Source organism: Humulus lupulus, chromosome 6 (genome assembly GCF_963169125.1).
Source record: "Humulus lupulus chromosome 6, drHumLupu1.1, whole genome shotgun sequence".
Taxonomy (NCBI): Eukaryota; Viridiplantae; Streptophyta; class Magnoliopsida; order Rosales; family Cannabaceae; genus Humulus; species Humulus lupulus.
In genome coordinates, this window is record NC_084798.1 from 8,889,781 (window position 1) to 8,910,109 (window position 20,329).

The 20,329-nt window shown below is 34.4% G+C and overlaps 4 protein-coding genes and 1 non-coding gene across 5 annotated transcripts; 4 read left to right on the plus strand and 1 right to left on the minus strand.

Annotated features, from left to right (window-relative positions):
* Nucleotides 1–153: 153 nt before the first annotated feature.
* Nucleotides 154–4,338, plus strand: LOC133781599 (leucine aminopeptidase-like). The gene is made up of 4 exons (XM_062220638.1): nt 154–1,251; nt 2,162–2,395; nt 2,493–2,819; nt 3,754–4,338. Exons 1-4 carry the CDS (start codon nt 271–273, stop codon nt 4,048–4,050), a joined length of 1,839 nt encoding a protein of 612 aa, XP_062076622.1. The 5' UTR covers nt 154–270; the 3' UTR covers nt 4,051–4,338.
* Nucleotides 4,339–6,640: 2,302 nt separating this feature from the next.
* Nucleotides 6,641–10,485, plus strand: LOC133781600 (leucine aminopeptidase-like). The gene is made up of 4 exons (XM_062220639.1): nt 6,641–7,679; nt 8,578–8,811; nt 8,905–9,231; nt 9,995–10,485. The coding sequence occupies exons 1-4, from the start codon at nt 6,699–6,701 to the stop codon at nt 10,289–10,291; spliced, it is 1,839 nt and encodes a 612-aa protein (XP_062076623.1). The 5' UTR covers nt 6,641–6,698; the 3' UTR covers nt 10,292–10,485.
* Nucleotides 10,486–12,494: 2,009 nt separating this feature from the next.
* Nucleotides 12,495–12,566, plus strand: TRNAM-CAU (transfer RNA methionine (anticodon CAU)). Its single transcript has one exon. It is a non-coding gene; the product is annotated as a tRNA-Met (tRNA).
* Nucleotides 12,567–12,792: 226 nt separating this feature from the next.
* LOC133781602 (constitutive photomorphogenesis protein 10-like) lies at nt 12,793–15,318 on the plus strand. Its single transcript, XM_062220641.1, has 4 exons — nt 12,793–13,096; nt 14,169–14,242; nt 14,521–14,668; nt 14,941–15,318. The coding sequence occupies exons 1-4, from the start codon at nt 12,880–12,882 to the stop codon at nt 15,039–15,041; spliced, it is 540 nt and encodes a 179-aa protein (XP_062076625.1). The 5' UTR covers nt 12,793–12,879; the 3' UTR covers nt 15,042–15,318.
* A 59-nt stretch (nt 15,319–15,377) lies between these two features.
* LOC133781601 (receptor-like protein EIX2) lies at nt 15,378–18,677 on the minus strand. Its single transcript, XM_062220640.1, has 2 exons — nt 15,690–18,677; nt 15,378–15,594 (listed from the first exon to the last, which is right to left on the minus strand). Exon 1 carries the CDS (start codon nt 18,582–18,584, stop codon nt 15,693–15,695), a length of 2,892 nt encoding a protein of 963 aa, XP_062076624.1. The 5' UTR covers nt 18,585–18,677; the 3' UTR covers nt 15,378–15,594; nt 15,690–15,692.
* Nucleotides 18,678–20,329: the final 1,652 nt, after the last annotated feature.

Sequence of the window (20,329 nt, forward strand, 5' to 3'; positions counted from 1 at the left end):
AAAGGGCCCAATTCTGGCAAAAAGCCCAATCCAAAACACAATTAGCTTAATCGCTAAGCAAAATATGCTTTTTTTTAACCATATAAATACCATTTGTTTAGCCAAAATTCTTAAAAAGATTCTTTCAAAAAAATTATATAAATAAATAAATAAAAAAATCTTAAAAAGAGGAAAAAACAAAAACAAACTCTTCTCAGTTCAGTTCTCTTCGGCTACTGACTTCTTCTGGAACTCAAAAAAAAAAAAAAAAAAGCTTCGATCTTTCCTCCAATGGCGCCCGTTGACCCACACTCATTCACCGACTCAACTCACCCCTTCGCCACCCACATTTCCCTCTCTCTCTACCTCGACTTCCCCTCCTCCACCATCCACGGCTCGGCTCTCCTCTCCTTCCCCAACCCCCACTCCGGCCCTCTCTCCCTCGACGCTCGCTCCCTCACCGTCCACTCCGTCGTCGACCCCAAATCCAGCGCTCGGCTCTCTTTCTCCCTCTCCGCACCCGATCCAATCAGAGGCTGCCACCTCACCGTCTCCCTCGAGAACCACGACTCCGTCCTCGTCGTCTTCTCCACCTCCCCTTCCTCCTCCGCTCTCCAATGGCTCTCTCCGCCGCAGACCTTCAACAAGACCTACCCGCTCGTCTACACTCAGTGCCAGGCCATCCACGCACGCTCCGTCTTCCCCTGCCAGGACACTCCCGCGGCGCGCGTGCGTTACAGTGCCCTCTTGAACGTCCCGCGCCAGCTGTCCGCGGTGATGGCGGCGCGTCACGTCGAGAAGCGCTCCCCCGTCGCCGGCGAGGGCTCGCTGCTGAGCTGCGGCGATCAGATGTGGTGCGCCGAGGGAAGGGCGGTGGAGGAGTTCGTGATGGAGCAGCCGGTTCCGCCGTACCTCTTCGCCTTCGCGGTTGGCGAGCTTGGGTTCAGGGAGGTGGGGCCGAGGACGAGGGTTTATGCTGAGGCGGCGCCGGCCGTGTTGGACGCGGCGGCGAGCGAGTTCGCCGGAACTGAGGACATGATCAGGCAAGGGGAGAGGCTGTTTGGGCCGTACGAGTGGGAGCGGTTTGATTTGCTGGTTTTGCCGCCGAGCTTTCCGTACGGTGGAATGGAGAATCCGAGAATGGTGTTCTTGACCCCAACTGTGATCAAGGGCGATTCTAGTGGAGCCCAGGTGGTGGCTCATGAGCTTGCTCATAGCTGGACTGGGAATTTGATCACTAACAAGACCAATGAACACTTCTGGTTGAATGAGGTATGATTATCATTGCTTTCTCTTGGTTTATGCATTTGATATGATTGAAAGTGATTTGAATTTAGCAGTGAATGCGTGGAAGAATTGAATGAAAGGGTTTATTGGGTTAAAGATTCTCCAAACTCTTTTGTAGATTTCTGTTTCTTATTTTGGAATTATGAAGCTTGAGTTGCAGGTTATGTATGGTGAGGAGCTCATGCTAGATGATGCTATCTCATGTTATGGCTAGAAAGACTAGAAAAATGTAGGGTTGAGCATAAAATTGGAAAAACCCAAAAAATCGAGTACACCTACCTTACGAACACCAAAAAAAACCAAAACCAATTAAACGGAATATTGAAAAAACCATTAACTGTGTAAATTGCTACTGTTTGGTCTATTTGAAAAATTCGAATGGATTGACCGGTTTGAACCGAAACCGACCGAAACTATAATATATATAGGTTATATTATGCATATAGACTTTTAATTATGTTTTCACACTTTTAAATTTGTGAACGTTCTATGTATTTATGTTTTAATAAAGCACAAAAATGGATTCCAACAATCCAAATGATTTAGTTTTTTTTAACTAAAACTTTCTAAAAAATTATAGAATTTTTTTTTAAAAAAAAAAAATGAACTTCGGTCCAAAACGGTTGGGTTGGGTTTTTTCTTTAATTGGTTTGGTCGGTCGGTTTTTGGATCGCACCAATCCATTCAGAAAATCGAATTCTGGATTTAATAATATGAATGAAAAGACCGTCCAAACTAACTGATGTTCAACCCTATAAAAATATATGTTGTGTGGGACGAGTCGTGATTGAGAATCAACATAAATTGGTTTGGTTGGTCGGTTTTGGTTTTGGATATTTATGTTCTTTGCTGCAAATGTAAGTGGGATTTTGACATGTTTATCTATTGTTAAAAGGGTTTTACAACTTATGCTGAGAGGAGAATTGTTGAGGTGGTTCAAGGGGAAGAGAAAGCTGTTCTGAATATCGGAATTGGCTGGAGGGGTTTGAATGAGGAAATGGAGAGATTCAAGGACAACATGGAGTTTACAAAGCTCAAAATGAATCAGGAAGGAGTTGATCCTGATGATGTGTATTCTCAGGTTCCATACGAGAAAGGTTTTCAGTTCCTATGGCGGATCGAACGCCAGGTGTGTTCATGTTCGTGTTGATAATGTTTTTAAATCTTTTAGATAAACAATACTGCAATGAATGGACCTAATTCTGTACTGGGGTCGTCTGTCTCAGGTTGGAAGGCCTGCATTCGACGAGTTTCTCAAGAAATATATCGCGACATTCAAGTTCAGCTCGATTGATACAGATACCTTTCTTGGCTTTCTGAAAGCTAACATTCCTGGCATTGAGAATGAAGTTGACTTGGTTTTGTGGACTGAGGGAACCGGTATCCCCTCGGATGCTTATGAACCGGTATCGAGTTTATACACACAGATTGTCACCCTTGCAAATGAGTTTAACCTTGGTAGGATGCCGAGGGAGGATGAAGTTGCCGATTGGCGAGGACAGGAGTGGGAGCTGTACTTGGAAAACTTGCCCAAATCTGTTGAAGCCTCACAGGTACTGTACCATACATATATTTTACCATTTTTATCTTAGTTATTATTCGTTTCTATTTTGGATAAAATAGTTTCAAATGATGCTTTGAAAAAACTGTTTAAAGACTTGTGCTTTCAGTTTGAATAGTGCCATAAATTTCTTATGGAGTGGCAGTTTGTTGAGTCAAATTAAAGAATCTTACACCTTTATATATCAAAACTCCAGCTCTTCCTCATCTAGATTTCTATAATCCTATGTTTCTGAAAATTCCAACAACAGATCCTTACAGAGATAGCCTTTGATCTAGTTATAGTCAAATTTTTAACAATGTTTTTATGAAAAAACCCAAATTACCCTTCAACTAACTGCATTTATGTTTAAATTTTTAATTTTAGTTTTGATTTTTTTTTTTTAAATTTTAGCTATATTTTGTTAGTTTGTTTTATTTGATTTAATTTTTAAATAAGGGTGTTTTAAAATTTTCATTAAATTAATGATAAATGATATGTGCACCAAAATATTACACAGTGTCATTGTTTGACTCAATTTTAATAAATTTAATTAGTTAGACTAAACTGTCATATCACTATGTGTAATGTTTGGCTGTATATTTTAGGTACACATATTATTACTCAAAATCTTATCTATGTTAAAGGTTATTTCTTACTAAATAATGATATGTGCACCCAAACATTATACACAATGACGTGTCACTGCATTTTAAAACAGTGAGTCCTAGTTTTAATAAATGTGATTCGCTAGGCTAGATTGCCACATCACTGTGTGTAATGTTTGAATGTATATTTTGTATTTAACTTAACCTTAAATGTATAAAAGGTTTAGTTTTTTTATTTTATTTTATTTTTTTAAAATCAACCTCATTATTACTCTTATACATTACATACCTTCCTCATTCTATGTGAAAACTTCATCACCTTTAGCGTTGGATTTGCAGATCTTAGCTTTGGACGAGCGGTACAGGCTATCAGAATCGAAAGATTACGAGGTGAAGGTGGGGTTTCTGCAGCTAGCCATTACCGCCAAGTGCAGAGACTACTACAGCGAGGTGGAGAAAACTCTCAAGGAAGTGGGGAGAATGAAATACCTTCGTCCTCTCTACACCGCGCTCGTCCAAGGGAACGGGAAAGAAGAAGAGAAGATTTTCGCCAAAAGGGTGTTTGCAGAGGCTCGCGATTGTTACCATCCCATCGCACAAGGCGTGGTCGAAAACATCCTCACCAAGCACATGTAGAACAGTGTATGTATGATGATACTGTAAATAAATTATGAACCGAAATATCCGAAGCTAACAGTTGTGTTTTGCTTCTGTGGTAGTGTTCATCTCCATAGTTGTGGGGTTTTTCGTTTAGAGTGTGCCGTTTGGTGATATGATAGACTTGTTTTTCTCACACTAATTAAGCAAAATGGGACTTAATTACCAATTAGAATAATTTTCATTCTAATTGCAAGTCAATGTAACTTCAAAACAGCACAAGATAATAGTTCGTCCATTAACTAAACGATGCCACAATTTTATTGATGTTTAACGTTCCTTGTTTTTGTTGAATTAAATTCCATGTATTAAATTTAGGGGGAATTCTCGTAGGGGCTTCACTTTAAGCCTTACCGGTAGGGCTCTTAGTGTTCTTGACCCGTGAATAGTTTTTGACGTGATTTTTTTATGATTGTATATTATAGTTATTTAGGATATTCTGTAAATCTTTAGAAAATTCTGAATAGTTTACAGTATCGAAAACTAAGTTCAGACATGTTGCACACGTGACTAATTTTTTTTATGCTCGTAGAAAACATATTTGAATATAGTTTTCGGTACTGTAAACTATTCGGAATTTTCTGAAAATTTGCAAAATATTCTAAATAGCTACAATATACGAACACTGTTCAGGGGTCAAGAAATAGTGAGAGTCCTACTGATAGGGCTTAAAAGTGAAGTTTCTATAAGAGAATTGTCCTTAAATTTAGTTTATCAACTTCAATACAAAACATTTTATGCAACACTTAAATCTTTTTTTTTAAAAAATTATTTTAAAACAAAAAAAAATGATAAAACAAACTTATTTTTATTTATCTATTTATTTTAGATTTATATATATATATGTAATGAGAAACTTGTATTTATGTATTTTAACAGAAATCTTCACATCATATAAATTTATATGATGATAAAGCATATATTATATAAGGATACATATTAAATAGAAAACGCTTGATGCCAATACAAAAGTGATAACCCTACTTAACAAACAATACCATGCCACATCAAAAGCTACATTATCCTCAACTTAATAATTGTCTCATTTATTAAATATATATATATATATATATATATAATAAAAAAAGTATGATATACTTTTTTTTTCCTTGTCCTGGCCAAAGTGGCTGAAGCTACATTTGTTTCCTTATAAATTATACATATATGTGGAGCTTGTGTGACTTGTGGGTCTACCCACAACCAATGATCATTATTTTAATATTTTATGATAAATTAATTAACTTTAATCTTGGTAAACATATACTTTTAAGATAATGAATGATAGAGATGGAGCCAATTCTAGAGGGAAGACAAAACCCTTTGTGAATGCTTATATGGTCAATATGATGTTACTATGTCATAAGATAGGGACAAAAAATATTATATTACTTGTTAAAAGTAATGATTGAAACACACTTAAATTTCACGTAAAAATTATGTTAGAAATATGAAAAAGTCGAGAAGGAAAAGAGGTTGAAGTATTTGAAGAGTTTAGGCTATTAACTTTAGAAATGCTTTCCATGAAAACATTTGAAAGCTTTTACTTAGAGCACTTCTATTGGGTGTTCTACTCCATTTTTTAAAATACTTCATCAAAACACATATTTTTCTATTTTATCTCTAAATTTTACATTATACCATACATTAGCTTCTCTACATATTTTTCTACATCATTTAAATATTATATCTTTAAACATATTTTATTACTTAAAGTAAAATAAAATAATTGAAAAATAAAAAAGAAATAATAAATATATACTAAATAGAGAGAGAAAGCTTATAAAGAAAAATAATAATATTAAAATATTATATAGAGGATATGTAAATGTAGAAATAAATTAATTGGAGTTTGTGCATAGCTATTATAAATATATGTATAAAGAAGCTGATGGAAGATGTTTTTATGAGTTTTAGCTAAATATTATAAAGAAAGTGTATTATAAAATATATCACAAAAACATATATTTTTATAATTTACCTCAAAACTTTTACATTATACTATACATATACTTCCTTGTATAAATATAGCCTCATTCGAAAAAAATATATGTTTATATATTTATAGGTACGTAGTTAATGACCATTGTTTTTTCTCAAATATCTCGTGAATTATCTTGAATAAAGAAAACTAAAAAATAAGGTTGAAATTTTGGTTCCCAAAGAATCTCATCAACTTATTAGCTTCCAATTTTTTTTGTATGGCTACAAATAATTAATATTAATAATACTATGAAAGAATTTATAGAATCTTTTTTGAACCAATTTGCTGGCAAGCAAGAATTGCCAACTGGGTTTCAATTGCAATTAAGATTTGGAAGCTGATAATGAAAAAGAAATGCTCTCATTTTCATTATTGTTTTTTTAAGACACAAAATACATATCTAAACCCATATTTATATATATATATATAAATATAAATATATATAAACACAATGTGTGGTTGACTGGTCGCCCACGAACTACCCTTTCTTTTTGCCAACGTTTCCCAGGCTGTTTATAAGTTTAATTCTTTTTCAAGTAACATCACAAAACTAAACTTCTTACAGTAATTTTTGACGAATTATATAAATAAATAAATAAAAAATTCTTAAAAAGAGGAAAAAAAAAAAAGAAACTCTTTTCCTCCAATGGCGCCCGTTGACCCACACTCATTCACCGACTCAACTCACCCCTTCGCCACCCACATTTCCCTCTCTCTCTACCTCGACTTCCCCTCCTCCACCATCCACGGCTCAGCTCTCCTCTCCTTCCCCCACCCCCACTCCGGTCCTCTCTCCCTCGACGCCCGCTCCCTCACCGTCCACTCCGTCGTCGACCCCAAATCCAGTGCCCCGCTCCCTTTCTCCCTCTCCGCACCCGATCCAATCAGAGGCTGCCACCTCACCGTCTCCCTCGCGAACCACGACTCCGTCCTCCTCGTCTTCTCCACCTCCCCTTCCTCCTCCGCTCTCCAATGGCTCTCTCCGCCGCAGACCTTCAACAAGACCTACCCGCTCGTCTACACTCAGTGCCATGCCATCCACGCACGCTCCGTCTTCCCCTGCCAGGACACTCCCGCGGCGCGCGTGTGTTACAGTGCACTCTTGAACGTCCCGCGCCAGCTGTCCGCGGTGATGGCGGCGCGTCACGTCGAGAAGCGCTCCCCCGTCGCCGGCGAGGGCTCGCTGCTGAGCTGCGGTGATCAGATGTGGTGCGCCGAGGGAAGGGCGGTGGAGGAGTTCGTGATGGAGCAGCCGGTTCCGCCGTACCTCTTCGCCTTCGCGGTTGGCGAGCTTGGGTTTAGGGAGGTGGGGCCGAGGACGAGGGTTTATGCTGAGGCGGCGCCGACTGTGTTGGACGCGGCGGCGAGCGAGTTCGCCGGAACTGAAGACATGATTAGACAAGGGGAGAGGCTGTTTGGGCCGTACGAGTGGGAACGGTTTGATTTGCTGGTTTTGCCGCCGAGCTTTCCGTACGGCGGAATGGAGAATCCGAGAATGGTGTTCTTGACCCCAACTGTGATCAAGGGCGATTCTAGTGGAGCCCGGATGGTGGCTCACGAGCTTGCTCATAGCTGGACTGGGAATTTGATCACTAACAAGAACAATGAACACTTCTGGTTGAATGAGGTATGATTATAATTGCTTTATGCATTTGATATGAGTGAAAATGAATTGAATTTAGCTATGAATGCATGGAAGAGTTGATTGAAAGGGTTATTGGGTTAAAGATTCTCCAAACTCTTTTGTAGATTTATGTTTCTTATTTTGGAATTATGAAGCCTGAGTTGCAGGTTATGTATAGTGAGAAGATCATGCTAGATGATGCTATCTCATGTTATGGCTAGAAATATATAGGGCTGAGCATAAAATCTGAAAAATCGAAAAAACCCGAGTACACCAATCTTCCGAACACCGAAAAAACTAAAACCAATTAAACCGAACATTGAAAACCCGTTAATGGTGTAAACTGCTACTATTCGGTCTATTTGAAATATTTGAAAAATTCGCGTAGATCGACCGTTTTGAACCGAAACTGATTGAACTAAAACCGACTGAACTTATAAATATATATAGATTATGTTCTGCATATGACTTTAAATTATGTTTTAAATTTATGAATGTAACTATGTTGTATGTATTTATGTTTTAAAAAAGCACAAAAATGGATTCCAACAATCTAAATTTTTTGGTTTTTTTTAACTAAAACTTTCTAAAAAATTATGGAAATTTAAAAAAAAAAAAAAGAACTTCGGTCCAAAACGGATGGGATTTTTTTTAATTGGTTTGGTCGGTCGTTTTTTGGATCGCACTAATTCAAACCGAATTCTGAATTTAATAATATGAAAAAACTGGCCAAAATGCTCAGCCCTAGAAAAATGGATGCTGTGTGGGACGAGTCATGATTGAGAATCAACATAAATTGTGTGCATATGTTGTGTGCGTGTGAGTGGTTTTGGTTTTGGATATTTATGTTCTTTGCTGCAACTGTATGTGGGTTTTTGACATGTTTATTTATTGTTTAAAGGGTTTTACTGTTTATGCTGAGAGGAGAATTGTTGAGGTGGTTCTAGGGGAAGAGAAAGCTGTTCTCAGTATCGGAATTTGCTGGAGGGTTTTGAATGAGGAAATGGAGAGATTCAAGGACAACATGGAGTTTACGAAGCTTAAAATGAATCAGGAAGGAGTTGATCCTGATGATGTGCATTCTCAGGTTCCATACGAGAAAGGTTTTCAGTTCCTATGGCGGATCGAACGCCAGGTGTGTTCGTCTCGATAATGTTTTTAAATCTTTTAGATACAAACAATACTGCAATGAATGGACCTAATTCTGTACTGGGGTCGTCTGTCTCAGGTTGGAAGGCCTGCATTTGACGAGTTTCTCAAGAAATATATTGCGACATTCAAGTTCAGCTCGATTGATACAGATACCTTTCTTGGCTTTCTGAAAGCTAACATTCCTGGCATTGAGAATGAAGTTGACTTGGTTTTGTGGACTGAGGGAACCGGTATTCCCTCGGATGCTTATGAACCGGTATCGAGTTTATATACACAGATTGTCACACTTGCAAGTGAGTTTAACCTTGGTAGGATGCCGAGGGAGGATGAAGTTGCCGATTGGCGAGGACAGGAGTGGGAGCTGTACTTGGAAAACTTGCCCAAATCTGTTGAAGCCTCACAGGTACTGTAGCATACATATATTTTACCATTTTTATCTTAGTTATTATTCATTTCTATTTTGGATAAAATAGTTGAAAATGATGCTCTGAAAAAACTGTTTAAAGACTTATGCTTTCGTTCTTTGACTGCTTAATTTAGGACTTTGATATGCCATGCAAATGGCTGAATAGTGCCATAAATTTCTTATGGAGTGGCAGTTTGTTGAGTCAAATTAGAGAATCTTACACCTTTATATGTCAAACTCCAGCTCTGCTTCATCTAGTTTTCTGAAAATTCCAACAACAGATCCTTACAGAGATAACCTTTGATCTAGTTATTGTCAAATTTTTAACAATATTTTTATGGAAAAACCCAAATTACCCTTCAACTAAATTATAACTAAATGATACTGCTAAGTATCGGTCGGATTGGACAGTTTTTTCATATTATTAAATGTTATTTCTTATTGAGTAATGATATGTGCACCCAAACATTACACACAATGACGTGTCACTGCATTTTAAAACAGTGGGTTCCAGTTTTAATAAATGTGATTGGCTAGACTAAACTGTACTATGTGTAATGTTTGAGTGTATATTTTGTATTTAACTTAACCTTAAATGTATAAAATGGTTTAGTTTTTTTATTTTATTTTTTTAAAATCAACCTTATTACTACTCTTATACATTATTACATACCTTATACTTAGCAAAATATAGTACTTTGGTTCTCTACTAGCCTCATTCTATGTGAAAACTTCATCACCTTTAGCTCTGGCTTTGCAGATCTTAGCTTTGGACGAGCGCTACAGGCTATCAGAATCGAAAGATTACGATGTGAAGGTGGGGTTTCTGCAGCTAGCCATTACCGCCAAGTGCAGAGACTACTACAGCGAGGTGGAGAAAACTCTCAAGGAAGTGGGGAGAATGAGATACCTTCGTCCACTCTACACCGCGCTCGTCCAAGGGAACGGGAAAGAAGAAGAGAAGATTTTCGCCAAAAGGGTGTTTGCAGAGGCTCGAGATTGTTACCATCCCATCGCACAAGGCGTGGTCGAAAACATCCTTACCAAGCACATGTAGGACAGTGTATGTATGATGATACTGTAAATAAATTATGAACCGAAATATCCGAAGCTAACAGTTGTGTTTTGCTTCTCTGGTTCATCTCCATGGTTGTGGAGTTTTTCGTTTAGAGTGTGCCGTTTGGTGATATGACAGACTTGTTTTTCTCACACTAATTAAGCAAAATGGGACTTAATTACCAATTAGAATAATTTTCATTCTAATTGCAAGTCAATGTAACTTTAAAAACAGCGTAAGACAATAGTTCGTCCATTAACTAAAACTATGCCACAATTTTATTGATTTTGATATTTGACAAAGATAATATCAAAATAGCATGTTTAATGTTCTTTGTTTTTATGAATTAAATTAGATTAACCACTTTTGGTTTTGAAAGCGGCAAATTCCATGTATTAAATGTTAGAATTATTATTATTATTATTATGGACTAATATAATTAAAAATATTATTTCATAATCACACTCATTAACTAAAGTGTTTATTAATTACCAATAATTATAATGAGATGGTTTACATTTACTAATTGCATTAGAGGCACACGGTGATATATGTTAGTTTATTAAATTATAGTCCACCACCACTATTACAATGAGTCCAATTGACCCACTAATACAAAGGGTAAGATGGCATAATAAATAAGAGGGCATATAGTTGCATTAACGAGTGTGGTGGTATTTTGGTAAGGGTTACTCTCCGTTGATTTTCTATAACCATTGCACTTGATCTTGTGTATTGTGTGTGACTTTGGCAGATTTCTAAGCGTGGAAATGGGTTAAGATGAGATGAGCAATACGAAAGATATGTTATTTTCATTGCCTAATTAATGTCCTAAATAAAATGTGTTTTTGGATTGATTATGAGCATCTGTTGATTGTGTAGTATCTGTTTTGACCATTAATGATACGTTTACAAACTAACATTAAATTCAATTTATAAACTTCAATACAAAACATTCTATGTAACACTTAAATCTTTTTTTTTTTAATTTGTTTTAAAACAAAAAAAAATGATAAAATAAACTTATTTTTATTTATCTATTTATTTTAAATTTATATATATATATATGTAATGAGAAACTTTCATTTATGTATTTTTAATAGAAATCTTCACATTATATAAATTTATATGATGATAAAGCATATATTATATAAGGATACATATTAAATAGAAAACGCTTGATGCCAATACAAAAGTGATACCCTACTTGCCACATCAAAAGCTATATTATCCTCAACTTAATAATTGTCTCATTTATATAATACACATATAATAAAAAAAGTATGATATACTTTTTTTTCCCTTTTCCTAATTGGTTAATAAAATATAATGGCTAAAGCTACATTTTTTTTGGGCCAAGGTGGCTAAAGCTACATTTGTTTCCTTATAAATTATACATATATGTGGAGCTTGTGTGACTTGTGGGTCTAACCACAACCAATGATCATTATTTTAATATTTTATGATAAATTAATTAACTTTAATCTTAGTAAACATATACTTTTAAGATAAGAATGATAGAGATGGAGCCAATTCTAAAGGGAAGACAAAATCTTTTGTGAATGCTTATATGAATATTATATTACTTGTTAAGAGTAATGATTAATACACACTTAAATTTCACACAGTTTTTACACAAAATAATAAGTATTATATTAATGGTGAAACCATATTAGTTAGAAATATGAAAATGTCAAGAAGGAAAAGAGGTATTTGAAGAGTTTAAGTTATTAACTTTAGAAATGCTTTCCATGAAAACATTTGAAAGCTTTTACTTAGATGGAAATAACATTTTTTAGATGATGAAAGAGTTGACCTTATAATCACTAAACAAGTAAACAAGAGACTCTCTCCACATATGAAAATTTTATACACAATGCCTAGATTAAGATGAATAAGAATATTTAGTGGTGAGGAGGATAATAACAAAAGAAATAAAAACAAAAAAAACAAAAAGTTTTGCTCTTAATGAAAAATACAATAAACACCTTGTGAAGTGGCTGAAGAAGAAGAAGGGCATAAATGTAATAAGATAAATCATTATCAAGCATGCTAAAATTTTGATTTAATCAATACAGAAATAATTTATATTTTGCTGAAAAATTAAGTCATAACATTTTTGTTACCTTACAGTAATTTTTGAAGACATAATAAATGGCATTTTATGGCTATAAATATAAACTGGTAATAGTAGGAACCACAAATCAGAGTGGCGCAGCGGAAGCGTGGTGGGCCCATAACCCACAGGTCCCAGGATCGAAACCTGGCTCTGATATATCTGAGTAGCTCATCCGCATAGCCAAAACCATTTTTATAGCTTTGCGTTTAACCTCAAACGATGTCGTTTTCGTCTTTCTTAAGTTGCGTTTCCCATCACACAACGTCGTTTTGATGCTTTAAGTTGCTTTCCACATCACACGACGTCGTTTTGTCTTTTTTCCGTTTGCGTTTCAATCACGCGACGTCGTTTTGTAATAATATTTCTTCTAAGCTAAGCTAAAGCTCACCTCCTCAGACTCGTAGCACTGAAACTGTGAAACGGCACTACTCTACTCTGCTCCTTCAAAATGGTGCGTTTTTAAAGAGATATGAACAACAGAGCGATGATGATGATGTCGTCGACGTCGGCGTCGGCGTCGTCTTCTTCGGCGTCGACTTGGGTATCGACCACCTCTGTCTCATCTTCGGGTAAGCGGATTCAGAGGGAGATGGCTGAGCTTAACAACAATCCTCCTCCTGATTGCTCCGCTGGGACCAAGGGCGACAATCTCTATCACTGGGTCGCCACCGTTATTGGCCCCCAAGGTTTCTCATTCTATTTTACTTAATTTGGGTTTCGATTATTTTTCTAATTTTATGATTTGATCTCACATTTTGGATTGATTGAGATTCTTAGTAAAGAAATTGGTATTATCTTCAGTTTTAAAGAACCAATTTTTAGTTTTTTTTTTTAAATTTATTTTTGGAATGGTGATTGAACTAAAGAAAGTGGTGGCTGAAGTTTAAGCTTGCTTAGATTTGTTTATGAGTTGATTATGGAATTGTTGTTTTGTTTTGGGTTACTCGGTGCCTTTGTATTATGTATCACACACATGCTTTTCGTTAAAGCTTTCTCTTCGAAGTGTTACATTAATATAGAAAGATAGAAAGATGAACTGGAATAGGAAAAGGAAAAATAAACATATGCCATAGACTAAGAATGATCATTATTTTTAACTTGGACTCAGAACAATATTACCAGTTCAGCTTACCAGGCCTTACTTTTGCCACTTGAAAGAGTCAGTGCTTTCAATTTTGTTTGGTTGAAGCAGATTGTTGAATTGTTTTTTTCTTAAATCATCTTCTTAGGGAGTAGCTGGGATAGATCCTCAATAACAGAAAATCACTTCTGACTATTAGTAATAGAATGTTGTTGTCTTGTCTGAGATTTTTTTATCACAGGTTTGTAGTTTGTCTATGTCTCTTTAGACAAGAGAAAAGTTAGAAGAATCTAGGCTATTGCATTGTAACTGTGGCACATTTGTTTTGGTTTATGCTTTTGTTGCTCAGAATATTTATGGATTGAAATTTTACTTCTAGTTTTTCACATCTGGCATGGGAATTAAATTTCATTTTCATATGTTATAATTTACACCCAACTTTGTAATGAATACTAAACGCGTGACAGTTCTTTTGGAGATGATTCATTGATATTTTGTTTTGTTATGTTCTTTCTGTTTCTTATGTTTTCTGCACAATGCTTCTTACTTAGTCTATTGGTACTTTATCTATTTATTTTTCTTCCACACCTTGCAAGAATATTTTAGTTTAAAAACAATGTTGAATCTGCTTAGTTGGGATGGTCAGCAGTATTTACACAGTGTGTTTATGTTTGTAGGGACACCATATGAAGGCGGTATATATTTCCTCGACATAACATTTCCCAGTGATTATCCATTTAAACCTCCAAAGGTATTTCCCTATTGTTGGTTACTTCCAACTTTTAAAGATAAAACATCTCTTAGTAGTGTTTTTTTTTTATCCAACTGTCCTCTTTTTCAGCATTGAAAGCAAATTGGTTATTTGGTGTTTAACTGTTCAGTTTTTGAATGGAAGTGCTTTCTTCAGAGATCCCTTTTTGTGTTAAACATACAATATGTCTATATTCTTCTGTAGTTAGACAATGCAGGCTAGTGAAGTTGTGTAACTTAATTTGGTTGTCGTTAGTATTAATCAATGAAGGTTTTCAGGTTGTGTTTAAAACCCGAATCTACCACTTCAATGTTGATTCTTCGGGTAACCTTAAATTGGAGATCTTGAATGATGGTTGGAGTCCAGCTCTAACAATTACAAAGGTGTTGCTTGAAATTCAAAAACTTTTCACCCATGCTGACCCTTGTAAGTGTTCTGGACTAAACAGTATTAATCCACTAATCTGTGTCTGTATTCTTTTTGTTCTCTTTCTCTTTCTCTTTTGGTTGTGATAATACTATTATTTCATTGGGATTTAGATTAGATTAAAATTATCTACCTGTGCTTTTGCTACAAAACTCTGACCTTAAACTTGTTCTAGAGAGGTTCTTACATAGTTTGGCATATCCCAAAAATCTTATGCCACTTGAAAGCGAGAATTTCTTACAACAATTTCAAGAACATTCACTTTCTTATAGGTAATAAACCTCTCGTTCCCGGCATTGCACAGCTATACTTGGCAGACAGAGCTAAGCACGATCAAATCGCTGCGCAATGGACATTGCGATTTGCAAAGTGAATCTGACATAAGAGCTAGAGCACTTTGTGTGTAGCATGCATTCAACAATTTTGTATATATACAATTTGAGGATATGAACTTTACAGTGTAAGTGTCAGCATTTCTAGCTTATAACCAAAGCTTTACTGTGTTCTTTAAGCAATAGCAATCACAAGGGAAAAGCACTTCTTGTAGTGTATCTTTACTTCAATTTTTTCTGTTTGGTACTAATCACGATTAGTGATCGTATTTTGTTATCACCTCTTTCATTTTATGATAAATTATTTTTCAATAGTCATGTATAAAGAGAGAAATTTCTCACCTATTGCAATGCAACTAATAAATATTGAACATATTTCAGTTTAGGAAATTATATATAATCTAACTTTATAAACAACAATAATTAAAACACTAATAAATTCACAAGTAAATCACGCAGAGAATCCTTTTATGTAATACATTCAAAGATACAAATACTAAATAAAGATGATGATTTTATTTGGAGCCATAATCTAATGGATAAACATCTTGATACTTCCAATTGCAAACTCTTGAAACTTCAAAGCTACACCTTCTGGCATGGGCAAGACATAAACATAATAATGAAACAAAATTAATCTAAGCAATAGAAGAAATATGAAAAACCAAATTAAGCTAATACTTTATTACCTTCTAATTAAGGAACCTCCTCTTCAATAAATTTGTTTTGATAGAAATGGTCACATAAAGCCAATCTCCAATGGTGCCCATGTAATGGAAATAGTTACGTCTCCAAGAAGCATTGAGTAATAAATTACCACAAACTCCAGCAAATCCAATTCCAAATCCAACCCCAGTTCCCATATGAAACCATGACATGTCAAACCATTCTTCTTCATCGTTAAAAGAACCTTCAGTACCACCCGAGTGATCTCGAGAACCATTTGGTGACTCATCTCCAACGCATGATTTGGTCAATGGAGGTCCACACAATCCATCATTGTCAATGTACATCGAAGCATCAAAACTTTGTAGTTGAGTGCCGGTGGGGATTCTTCCTGATAATTTGTTATTTGACAAATCCAAGAACGACAAAGAAGATATGCTTGCCAAGCTTGTTGGAATTACACCACAAAGCTTGTTGTGGGACAAATCTAGAGAGTCTAACTTAGTCAAGTTCCCGATCTCCATAGGGATAGTACCATTCAAATCATTCCTTGAAAGGTTAAGTTGAACCAATTGAACAAGATTGAACATCTCTTTAGGTATTTTTCCAGTCAACTTATTGCTTGAAAGATCAATCACTCTTAATAATCCAAGAGTGCTACTATACTCACGAAGAATACCTTTCCACATGATCGATATAATAACATCAAACCAAACAACGCCAGCCATTGTGCCAATGTCCCTCTCATCATCAAATTGGTTCCCCTTGGCTACCATAGAGGTGAAACTTTTTATGCATGAAGGAATATATCCAGATATAGCATTTATGGAAATGTCAAATATTTGAACAAATTGAAGATGGCATAGATTTGATGGTATAATTCCATAGAAATTATTTGATCTTATTCGAAGCAAAATCAGATTTGTGAGTCTTTCCCCAATCCAAAATGGTATATTTCCTTCTAGATTATTTGATTCTACATCAAGAACTTCAAGTTTTGTACAATTCTTTAAGGGTGAAGGAAGATTTCCAGAAAAATTATTATGCCCCAAAAGCAAATGCTGAATTTTAGATAACAAACCAATTGTTCTCGGAATTACTCCAGACAAATTATTGTTATCTAATTTCAGAACAATCAAATCCTTCGTATTCCAAAGACAATCAGGAAGACTTCCATTCAACATATTATTCGAAATGTCAAGAAGTCTTATTGATCCATGTATTGGGTAACAAAGAAAAGTCTTTAGATTAATGAATCTATTATTAGAAAGAATCAATGCCTCCACATTCGATAGATATGGTGGAATAGGACCACGAAAATGATTTGAAGATAGATTTAGAAAATCCAATGTCAGAGTTTGACTGAAAAACCAATTGGGAATTTCATCATGAATTTCAGAGTTTGAAAGATCAAGTGTTGAGATAATTATTTGGGTTTTGAGCCAAGTAGGAAATTGTGGACCTGACTTGCAAGACCTCAATGATAGAATATCTAGTTGAAATGGTGGGATCCAAGTGGAATTGATCCTCAATGTTAAGGAGTTATCGGATAAATCAAGAATTTTCAATTTGGAAAGATTTTGAAAGTGGACTTCAGTCACAAGCCCACTGAAAGAATTTGAGTAGAGATATAAATACTTGAGTTGTTGGAGCTTACCAATACTTTTAGGTAAAGCACTAGTGAAAGAGTTTGAGGAGAGATCTAATTCCTTGAGTTGTTGTAGCTTACCAATACTTTTAGGTAAAGTACCGCTGAAAGAATTTGAGTAGAGATCTAAATACTCGAGTTGTTGGAGCTCTCCAATTCCTTCAGGCATAGTACCATTAAGCTTATTATTAGAGGCATCCAACCGTCTAAGGTATGAACTAAATGTTGAAATATTGGGCAGTGGTCCTTCAAATTGGTTGCGGCTCAATTCCAAAATTTCTAAATTATTAGCACAACCAATAAGGCTTCCTATAACATCACAAATTGTTTCATTGAAGTTGTTCTTCCTCAATACTAATTCTTGAAGATTACAAAGATTCCTCAATGATTTCGGTAGCTCACCTTCGAATCCATTCTTAGTCAAATCAAGGCGTGCAAGAGATCTCATGTTTTCGAAAGAATTTGGAAGTGGACGAGGACCTTCTATTTTATTTTCCCTGAAGGTGAGATTAACTAGATTGGTACTCATATTTAGCAACCAAGGAATTGTTTTAGAAGGTATGGTACTCTCAGAAATATCAAGATTGGTGAGAGAATTTGAAGAATTTTTGTAGGTGAATATATGATCATCTGTTGGTGGGAATAGGCAGTAGAATAATTCTATACTTGTTAAAGATGGTGCTATTTCTATTGAATGAAGCCAATTTGTGGATTTAGTTGCATTGATGTATGTCAACGTTAAGAATCTCAGAGAAGAGAGATGAGAAAGCCATTCAAGATTTGTACTAATATAAGAAAATTCAGTACCTCCTAGATGAAGAAATTGCAACCTGGTGAGGTTCCCAAGCTGGGAAGGAATGGACATAATAGGATTCAAGTAAAAGTCGAGAGATATGAGTCTAGTTAAAGAACCAATAAACTCAGGAATTTTAGTAAATTCATTGAAACCAAGATCCAAGTATCTCAAATATTGCAAATCAACCAAGGAATGACCAATTTCACCACCCAATCCTTTAAAAGAAAGATCAAGACTTGTAACATGATGAGTTAAGTTATCACACCTGATACCACTCCAGGCGCAACAATCTCGTCTAGTGCTTGTCCACGAGAATAGAGTGTTGTCATTATCAACAAAGCGTTGCTTCAAGCTGAGAAGAGCTTGTCTCTCCTTCTCTATGCAATAATGGACTTGATCAGAATCTCCAATAGTAGCACTACTCCACACATGACTCGCCACTAGCGCCAACACAAGCACAACAACTTTGATCATATTCAGAACAAATTAATTTAAAGTGAGATAATTATATTAGGTTAATGCAAATCTAGTTACACCATATATCACCAAATATATAGGAAACGAAAAAACACAACTCAATGAAAATAATATCACATTTTTTTTAATTGGGAAGACTTCGAAAGTCAATATTTTATTTAGTGCTATTTTTTGATTGGCTAATGATGTTTGAAAACAAATAACACACCCCAAAGTTGACTACATTTTTCTTTTTTGAAAAAACTTTAATTAGGTACATTCTTTTTTTTTTTGTTGTTGTTTAACTAATAATAAATTATTGTTTGAATGCGTGTTTGTGGCTAATTTGATTTTTTGAGTTGTTGCAGATTTATTTTATACATGATAATATGCGATACAATTGTAGAAGGGTAATTAATGATTATTTACCCAATTAAGTCTTCTGTTAGTGGAGTAGGACCAACAACACATTGAATATATATATATATATATATAAAAGGTTATAAATTCTTAAAATAAATAAACAAAGTAGATTAGGGTATTTGCAGTCAAAATATCTTATCTTTACACTTGTTATAGTTAAATACTCAATATATGTTAAAGATAAATACTTATTATTTTTTCTTTGAAAAAAAAATACCTAAAATTGCTAAAATATTAATTTTGTCAGTACCTCCTGTATTGGAACTGTTAAACATGTTGACTAAGCAGATATTTATCACTCTGTAATTGGTCAATTTCATATTTATTTTTTTTAATATTTTAAATCATAAAAATTAATTAAAAATACATTTTAAATTAATAAAAATACATATTTTGAGAACAAAAATACATAAATTACAAAGTGATACATATCTGCTGAGAAAACACTTAACAACTCCAACAGTGCACGTATTGAAAAAAGTAATGTTTTAGCAACTTTAAGTATTTTTGCTACAAAGAAAACATATTAAGTATTTATCTTTAACATATATTAAACATTGATTAATTTTACCATAAAAATAAAAAAAAATTAGGTATTTAACTATAACAAAGGTAAAACATTAAGTATTTATGCCGCAAATATCCTTTATGTTTATTATATACAAAAATAAATTAAATTAAAAAATAACATTACTGTAAAAATAAAGGAAGAATACATTTTTTGGTTTATTATCCTTGCCAAAAAAATAAAATTTGATCTTCCCAACCAACAACATAAACTATTATGTTAATGCTAAAATTTTATTTAATGCTAAACTATACAAAATAAATATTACAGTAATATAAATTTTATTTAATGCTATTTTTTGATTGGCTAATGTTTGAAAACAAATAACAACAAGACTTACTTGAATAAATCTTTTAGGAGCACATCCAAATCCCTATAAGCACTAATCTGCTTGAGTCACTCATCACAACAAGATTTATGATTTTATTTTATATATATTTGGAGTTGAAAATATGTGCTGCCATTTCATTAATTAAATTATTTTTTTATTAATTATTTCTACATCAATTTTTTATTATTTAAAATATAATTATTTTATTATTCTTTAATTTATATCAATTTTTAATTCATTTTTGGTCATATTGATAAACTTTTTTATCAACATTGAGCTCATAGTATTATTTTGATCTATTTTGCACAATACATGATTTGATTAATTGTTATTTAACAAAATACGAGGTCCCGTTGCGTAATTGAAGAAAAACTAGTGTAGTAAAATTTAAAATTTTCTTTATTTATTTATAGAATTACTATTTTTATTTGGTGGTTTCTA

Bases quoted from the DNA above. Each gene is read 5' to 3' on its own strand.
- LOC133781601 (XM_062220640.1), bottom strand. From the start codon at position 18,584: ATGATCAAAGTTGTTGTGCTTGTGTTGGCGCTAGTGGCGAGTCATGTG.
- LOC133781602 (XM_062220641.1), top strand. From the start codon at position 12,880: ATGAACAACAGAGCGATGATGATGATGTCGTCGACGTCGGCGTCGGCG. The intron at 14,243-14,520 runs GTATTTCCCTAT...GAAGGTTTTCAG, and splicing joins ATCCATTTAAACCTCCAAAG to GTTGTGTTTAAAACCCGAAT. The intron at 14,669-14,940 runs GTAAGTGTTCTG...ACTTTCTTATAG, and splicing joins TTTCACCCATGCTGACCCTT to GTAATAAACCTCTCGTTCCC.
- LOC133781599 (XM_062220638.1), top strand. From the start codon at position 271: ATGGCGCCCGTTGACCCACACTCATTCACCGACTCAACTCACCCCTTC. The intron at 1,252-2,161 runs GTATGATTATCA...TATTGTTAAAAG, and splicing joins AACACTTCTGGTTGAATGAG to GGTTTTACAACTTATGCTGA. The intron at 2,820-3,753 runs GTACTGTACCAT...TTGGATTTGCAG, and splicing joins AATCTGTTGAAGCCTCACAG to ATCTTAGCTTTGGACGAGCG.
- LOC133781600 (XM_062220639.1), top strand. From the start codon at position 6,699: ATGGCGCCCGTTGACCCACACTCATTCACCGACTCAACTCACCCCTTC. The intron at 7,680-8,577 runs GTATGATTATAA...TATTGTTTAAAG, and splicing joins AACACTTCTGGTTGAATGAG to GGTTTTACTGTTTATGCTGA. The intron at 9,232-9,994 runs GTACTGTAGCAT...CTGGCTTTGCAG, and splicing joins AATCTGTTGAAGCCTCACAG to ATCTTAGCTTTGGACGAGCG.